The sequence below is a fragment of the Channa argus genome, chromosome 19 (genome assembly GCF_033026475.1).
Source record: "Channa argus isolate prfri chromosome 19, Channa argus male v1.0, whole genome shotgun sequence".
Taxonomy (NCBI): domain Eukaryota; kingdom Metazoa; phylum Chordata; class Actinopteri; order Anabantiformes; family Channidae; genus Channa; species Channa argus.
In genome coordinates, this window is record NC_090215.1 from 2,784,730 (window position 1) to 2,793,457 (window position 8,728).

The window sequence follows — 8,728 nt, forward strand, 5'->3', positions numbered from 1 at the left end:
TTGTTTGAAAGAGAAACTGCTGCAATTGTATTAAATAATGCAAATTTTAAAACATTTTAATTTGTTTCATTATAGTCCTACTCTACCTTTAACTAAATATATTCAAGTTGTAAAAAGAAAGAATAATTTTCATAAACATTTAATGCTGGTTATATTATAGACCTAGTTAGAAAGACACAGCAAAAAAATAATAAAAGTTCATTAAGCTCTACTTGTGCATTCATCAATTTTAGGAGTTAGTTTTTGTTCATAAAACGTTTTGTACGTAAGAAGAAAAATAAATTTTATATTGAAATGCATTTTGTGTCGCCCATATTTTACTTTCTCAGCAGAATGACCCGACAGCGACTACAGTAACGCGACTACTGGGTCATATTCCTGTGGTTGTGGGAATTGTAGTCATTATTACGTGCAAGTGTTTTCCTTAGATACTATGGAAGACTACAAGTTCCAGATTCCCCAATGCGGAAGTAACGCATCACAACACAGCAAGGTTGCTGCACGACGGCAGAGAAGATGGCTCACGTTGTAAAGAAAAGAAAATTAGATAAAACCCGGCAGGACCGGCTTTATTTTGACAGCTACTCCGATGTGACGATCCACGAGGAGATGATAGCGGACCATGTTCGAACCAACACATACCGGACGGCAATACTGAGGAACAGTGAGTCCATTCGGGGCAAAGTCGTGCTGGATGTAGGGGCAGGAACCGGCGTTTTAAGCGTCTTCTGTGCACAGGCTGGTGCGAAAAAAGTGTACGCGGTCGAAGCCTGTTCTATCGCCGAGCAGGCGGTGAAAATCGTCAAACAGAACAACATGGAGGACAGAATAGAAGTGATCCGAGGCACCGTGGAAACGGTGGAGCTCCCGGAGATGGTGGAGGTGATAGTGAGCGAGTGGATGGGCTACGCTCTCCTGCACGAGTCCATGCTCAACTCGGTGCTGTACGCGCGCGACAAGTGGCTCAAGCCAGGCGGCCTCATCCTGCCGAGCAAAGCCGAGCTCTACATCTCACCCATCAGCGACCCGGTGGTGGAGGACCGCTTACATTTCTGGTACACCGTCAAAGACCAGTACGGTGTCGACATGTCGTGCATGTCCGACTTCGCCCGGAGGTGTATCATGAACTCTGACATCACGGTGAACTCGGTGACCGTGGAGGACGTGCTCTCTCACCCTGCCCGCTTCGCCGAGCTCGACCTGTACGCGGTGACCGTGGAGGACCTGCGCTCCGTCGGGGGCCAGTTCCGGTGCGAGTCTTTCGGCTCGGCGGCAGTGAACGCTTTCTGTGTCTACTTCACGGTGACTTTCCCTTATCCGGACAAGCCGCAGGCGCTGGTGCTCTCCACGTCTCCGTTCAAACCGGAGACCCACTGGAAGCAGGCGGTGCTGTACCTGGACGCCCCGGTGGATGTGGTGCAGGACACGCCGGTTACGGGAACAGTTAGTATGTATCCCTCGAAGGAAAGCGCCAGACATATCTGCATCCACGTGGACTACACGATAGGAGAGCAGAAAAGACAGTCCAAGACCTTTTCCATCCCGGACTGGAGCTCTGAGACTCAGCTATAATTTGGCACCGACCTGCCAGACAGTAGTACACTGAAAAGTTACCTGTCACTACTAACACTGTGGGGCTTTTGACAAGTTGGGTAAATTATTATTCCTGTCATACATTCTGCATCACATTATGTTTAGGATAAGAGAAACCTTTAATCGTCCCACAGGGGGGACATTTCAGGCTAATCCAGGACAGATTGTGGCTCACACACACACACACACACACACACACACACACTCACAGCATTAGATCTTCTTTTGTCTTCAAACAGTTAGTGCATTTCCTGGGCCCCCAACACAAACACACAGTATGTGAAGCACATTAGGTTGGAGTTGTTATGTCTCTCCTTATTTTCACCGCAATAAATAATTTGACACCTACAATGAAAGAAAAGTGCATCTCTTTTTCACCTTTTCTGTGTTGCAATGCCGTTAACAAAGGAAGAATAAAAAGAAATCCATTTTATCGATGTCTTTTTAGGTATGGAAATAAAATGAAAATTAAAAGGCTTAATTTTTTCTCACAATCAAGTCTCAAAATATCTTTTTTAGGCAACAGATCAGCATTAGAATGTGCCGGATGTTTAAACAGGGACCTCATTGAGCTCAGGGGTAAATGCAGGAACTCTGGTCAAAAGAGTTACAGTTAAACTTGTGGCCAGGCCAAAAAAAAACCTGTTTAAATGTTGTCACAGGAATTCACTTGTACACTATTTGCATTTTGGGACAATATGTTTTGTATATTAAGAAAATCCACGTTATTTAACTTGGATTCTCTACCTTTGATGGTGTGTGGACATACTGAACTGCTGCAATGTGGCTCGTTTGCAGTGTGGATAACCGGAAATGGGGGCAGGGCACATTGTTATACCCCTAATGGTATAGTTTGATGTGGGTATGTACACCTCCTTATTACAGACTAAACATGGCTTCGTTGGTGGTTTTACACGTGTGCTATATACATTTAATACAATCCTGCAGACATCTGATATTTGAATAAATTCACTTATGCATATTGTGCAGAATCTGATCAGGCTGCTGCATTCAGATGAGGATCAGGCCAATATATTGACTTGGACTTGCTGTAGTCAGGCAGGAAGTAAGTGACTTTGGCTGCTTTTCAGTTTTTAATGAAGTACCCATTATTTTGGTTTAAAACTAGCTTATATGTTGACACAAACAACAGGCTTAATTAAAACTAGAAATTCAGCTTTCTGCAGAGGTGCATTGAATTGCAAAGGGGACAGTGTTTGCACAACAGAGTTTGCAGCTGCCATGAGCAAAAGCTTTCTGTAAGAGTGTGAGCTGAAGAGTGATTGTGTACTTGTTAGCACTGTAATATGTTTTTTATTTTGGAGGCCATGTTTACATTTTTTTTTTTACAAATTACTGCTCAAAATGGTATCTGGTCATAGATCACCAGTTCATTTACGACATCACAGAGTCAGTGGATTTGGTTTGGGTGTGTTTGTTACAGTTTATGACAGAGACAGGGTTTGGTAATAAAGCACCTCTGTGTGTATAATCAGAGAAACTGTTGGCTGAGCTCACTGCTCATCAAATTACAACACAACAATTGCTGAGATAATTAAGTTAAGAAAACTAGCCTTACCACAGTGAAGAAATATTTTCACACATAAAATTACTGTATTCATTTTTTTTTAAATTGATTTATTTTGGAAAATGTGCAGTAGTATAAGCTTAGGGGCGGCAGTGGTAGAGTGGTCACGCACTGACCATAGGGTCAGAAGCACAATAGCATAAGCTGAAATACTAATACTAATACAATAAGGGTTTTCTTTATGCAGGTGTCATTAGCAAATAAGATTGTTAAGCTGTAATTATTGATGCTTTAATGTGTCATATCTTAACTTGTTTAGGATCATAAGGGGCTGAACTGCGGGAGGATTGGTAAACCTTGGCAAGGTCTCCTCTCTATCTCAGGGCCTGCACACAGACAGAAAACCATTCACACTCGGATTTACATCTAAAAGATTAAATGAGTAATGCTGGATGTTCTAATCCTAGACCACATAAATCAACACTCGAAATGCTGGTCAGCAGGTTTCCTAATGGCTACATGCTAATGACAAAAGGCAGAAAAACAGATGGAGAGAGAATATAAAGAGAGCAAATCATGTATACGTAAAGCAGCAAGAGATTGAAAGCACATTCGTACAGCAGCTATGAAGCATTTAAAGAAGCTGCAAAATGCGGATAGACCACGGCAAAATGTGTCTGACAAATAAAATATGAATCCTACTGGCACCAAGATAACATGTCCCCTGATCTGATTGTGAATCATTAATATAATCTGTGCATTATATTCAGAGAACCTGCGAACGGGTGAAAGTAAACTGGTGCATGACTCTTAGGCCTATGCTAACTATAAGAACTATTAGTGGAGAATGTGCAGGTGAATTAAATGAAATTCAGACATTCCTGTGTATTGAATTGTGTTATCGTACCCATACACTACTGTTGCTGAGCCAGCTACATTATCCAGTTAACCTGTTAAACCACATACAACGAATAGGGCCCAGGTCCTCGAGGGGCTGCAGCCCAGTTTGTTTCCACCCACTGCTGACTGACTAGTAGTGAGCACAGCCAACAGTTTCTGGTCCAGCTATAGCAACAGGTTGAGCACAACACAATTGTCAGTAAATTTCAATTTATGTCTAGATGCTGGTCCAACCTTTGTCCTATATCCATAACCTGCAATACAAACCTTTATGTCTAAGTGTCCATAAGCCTGTTATGTCTTTACCATTATGTAAAGTGTAAAATTAGAAACATGTAAAAAAGAGTCCAGACAAAGTTAATACCAGATTTAATACCAGAACCATTCTCTTCATAAAATACGCAGCATTTGTATTTATATGTTTTCTAACATTCACTATCCCTGCAGGTGATTTATTTTATTTATTTCTTTGCTGTATAATACTATGTGACTTCCAAGGGAAAGACAAAATGTTGATTAAGCCTTTGTGTAGCATACATTTAGCTGCATGTGAGGATTAGAGGAGAAAGCTCCTAATTATATAGCTGTTAGCAAATACTCATAGATTCTCAATATGACAGTTGATCATTCAGCTCTATCATCACTGAAAAATGCTCTTCGTATCTTTCTCTGTCCCCAGAAACAATACGAAGCTGCTCTTTAGTAAACACATTGGAAACTAATCACAAGTTGCAGTTTCTACAAATCAGGGAGCATTGTCAGCCAGATTGTTAATGAGTGAGTAACTAAACTGTAGCTGTGCAACTTCCGGTTTCCATTTGGATTTAAATTAGCAACAAGACGAGTATCATAGAAGACGCTATCAAAGAGGCTAATGTGTATTTCTATAGTCAGATTTCAATATGTTACATTATTTCTGCATCATAAACATGTTAAAGCTTGTTGGGTGAGATACAGTTGCACAATGCACCATTTTAAAAACCACCCAGAGATTTTATAATTTTAGTGTTGTATGTATGTATAGAGAAAACTAGAGGGGGTTGATGTTCGCAATCTTCCGAAAAAGTTGCAAATACTCTGCCCAAAAATGTAATAAAAGTACCTGTAGGTCTAATCCATTGTTCCTTAAATTTATTCTTATAGTATTATACTGCAGTATGTGAGTACATGTACTATAGTTACTTATCACTGCTAGAGAAACACCAGATAAAATAGTTTAAACATAATATTGTGGGAATTTAAAATACAAATCTGGTATAAACTTGAATGTTTGTAATTTCCTATGAAAGTAGACAAATTGGCTTTATGTTGTTGTATGTCCGTTGTAAATGTAGAAATGATGGTGAGTTTATGAGTTTGGAGCCAATAAGTGAAAATTTATCAAGTTCTTCACACAGAGGATTCAGTCTCCTGATAATCTGTCATATATAGAGTACAGCTGAGTGATGGCAGCTGCAAATCCTATACACAGTACTCGTGTGTGTTCACTCTGCATAAAGAAAGCACAAAAAACAAACTGTAGAAACTTGTCAAGAAAACGTTGTCCTCCTTGAAGTCCCTCCTGTCACAGCACACTGATGACAAGTATTTCTTTGGTAAACTCCAGCTATAGTGGCCAAGAGGCACCATATGGAGCAAACACTCACAGCTTATATAGCTATTAATCCACTTCATGTCAAATATTGACTATTTCCGTTGTTCAACGATGCTTAATAAGCAGCTGGGGAGGGTTGCGTCAGGAAGGGCGTCTGCTGTAAAAACTGCCAAATCAACATGCGGACAATGATCCGCTTTGACGACCCTGAACTCACGGGATAAGCCGAAAGGACAAAAAAAATAAAAAATACAACTATAGAAGTTACTGGGTTAAAATGTGAACACTTTAACACAACACTACACACTAAAATTAAATTGAATTACATTTATTCAGTACCAGTGAGTCACTGTAACCCAGTTGGGTTTGCTCCTTTGCTTGGGTCATTTTACGCATGGTAGTATTTTCACTGTAGATGCCCAACTCTGGGTCAGCGTTGTGTTTCTGTGGCAGCAATAAAACATTGGGTTTGAGTCTCCGGTATTTTCTGAAACATTTTGCATCATAGGTTTGTGTGAGATCACAGTCTGAGTTGAAATTAGCAAAGACATTTCTACCAGATGATTGATCATGTCCAAAGATGGGCCACAGTCTTTGTTATTTAGATTTCAGAGGACAGTGACAATAATTTAACAGAGGAATGTGTAGTGAATCTGCAGGAAAACCTATAGTTCTTTTAGCATCATTCCAACAGAAGTGATCACAGCAGTGTTTCTTTTGGCTTCTGAATGAGTTTATTAGTCTCTCGATGAAAATGTAAATTAGTTTTAGGCAAGTTTTGGCCATTTGATTTCTGGTTAATATAGTTTTTTTTATTTTGTCACAGAAACAAAAGACCTTTTATTCTTGTCCTGCATTTTTAATATTTTTTTTAACATTTCTAACTTTTAGGCATTAGTGGCTACAGCTGTCACCCTCTTTGTTGTGCACAGTTACCATGGTTACAGATGTTCTTGTCTATTACAAGATTATTGAAAAATCTGTTACTGGCATAAATAAGAAGAACAGATTTTTTTTTTTATTACCTTCTCTGAGACCACAGTCTCAAACCAAAATCTGTGATATTTTATACAAACCTGAAAATATGAAAAGTTCTGACATGTGAATTGAAGAAGATACAGTTGAGTGCGAAGAGTTTGCACCCCCTTGTTATGAAATGTCAAAAAGAGTAAAAGCAAAGATTTTTTTTTTCCAGCAACTTTAGATTTTATTTACATTCAGCTAGTACAAATGTTGTTTCATAAATTTTACGTTATTTGACTATTTCTGTTACTTCTGATAATGGAAGAAATATTTGTGCGAGCTGAATGTGCATCAAAAATTTGCCCCCAACTCTACAGCGCACTGCTAGCTGACTGGTTGCTGTGCATGCTACCTACATTTGAATAAAGGCAAAAGCTAGAATGTAATATTTTAGTAAAATGTATAATTCTGACAGTTTCTAGGTCAGAAATCAAATTTGTGGTACTGGCCACCTTATTCAATTCAATTCATTTCAACTTTATTTATATAGCACCAATTCACAACAAATTCATCTCAAGGCACTTTACAGAATAAAGTCAAGATTATAAAGATGTATAGAGAGAACCCAACAATTCCCCCTTGAACAAGCCATAGGCAGCAGTGGAGAGGAAAAACTCCCTTTAACGGAAGAAACCTCCAGCAGAACCAGGCTCAGGTTGGGCGACCGTCTGCCCCGACCGGTTGGGGTGAGTGGAAAGTGAAGAGAGAAAAGAAAAAGAGCAACAAAAAGCAACAACAACTGATGTCTTATCCCTGTTGCACAGTGTCGATGGCATTGAGTTTTATCCAGTAAAAAACATGTTCATGTGACACGTATATGGATTTGATCGACTCATCATATACTTGTTCATTTATATCGACTTGCAGCCAGTGTTTACCTGTTACAAATATGGCTGTGACTCAAGGTTCCACCACAACATTAATGAGCAGAGTGGTGATCGGGGGGAAAGATGGCATCAGAAATAAAGCAAAGCTTTCATAGTGTCAAATGCTGCTGGGTGGTAATAGTTCCTTTTAATCTAAAGCATGAACAGGTAACAGTCAGAAGATCATCTGAACCACTCAGGGATTGAAACAAAGCCAACACATCCCAGTAATTCATAGTAGATCAATGGGAAAAACTCCTGTTCACTAATGAATCCAAGAGTAAGATTTATGGCAGTAACTAAAGGGAACAGGAGAGAGAATGACACCGTAGGGCTTCACAGCTACAGTGAAATGTGTTGGGAGGAATATTCGAGCCTGACTGTGTTTTGCCTAATCTGGAGTTAGACACCTGCACTGGATTGACAACCCTCTGACTGTCATGGACTTTACCCCACAGTCATCTGACCTCAAACCCAGCGAGCTTTGAAAGAGGCAAGAATCCAAAAGAAGGTCTTTGTATTTACGGTGACTTCACATGGGTTACCAGGCTTCACACAAACCTACAGAGTCCATGCAGCCTGAGTGCATGGACTCTGAAATCCACTGTTTACAGACATTTTATAATATTAACTTATAATGTTAAGCAAAATAAAAGTATCATCACTCGTGCCCCCCGAATATATGTACTGTATTCCAACAGTCTGTGGACATTTTCTTTTCTAGTCATCTCTGCTGACTTCTTATAGCTTGTTTTCATGTCACCCTGTCAACTCATTCTTAGTTGTAGACCTTGTGACATCAGGTCTAATTAAACTGCTGTGAGATGCTACTTATTAACAGTAGTGGCCACATGTCAAGCAGGTAAATCAGCTTTTTAACAGAAAGAGATATTTTGGGCATTTGAGGAAACAGGAGCTACAGTTTGTGATTTCACAGATGCTGCATGGGTTGGAGTGAGACTTTAAATTAAGAAAATAATTATTTGTGTCCATTTGTCAATCTTCACCTGTATTGTTTGGTTTTATATGTTTCTTTTTATTTATTGCTAAAAAAAAAAAAAAAAAACAGTCAAGACAGTTGCAAAGGTAATTTAAATTTTAATTAATAAAATAATTTCACAAATTTCAAAACATATATTTTGAAATCAACACTCCATAGCAAACCCTGTCTCCCGTGAAACTTCACTACAAAACAAGGTTATGTTTTTATGCGGAGGGTAATCA

At 39.4% G+C, this 8,728-nt stretch overlaps 1 protein-coding gene across 1 annotated transcript; it reads left to right on the forward strand.

Moving 5' to 3' along the window:
• Positions 1 to 455: 455 nt before the first annotated feature.
• On the forward strand, positions 456 to 5,959 carry prmt6 (protein arginine methyltransferase 6). Its single transcript, XM_067486868.1, has one exon. The coding sequence runs from the start codon at positions 517 to 519 to the stop codon at positions 1,570 to 1,572; it is 1,056 nt and encodes a 351-aa protein (XP_067342969.1). The 5' UTR covers positions 456 to 516; the 3' UTR covers positions 1,573 to 5,959.
• Positions 5,960 to 8,728: the final 2,769 nt, after the last annotated feature.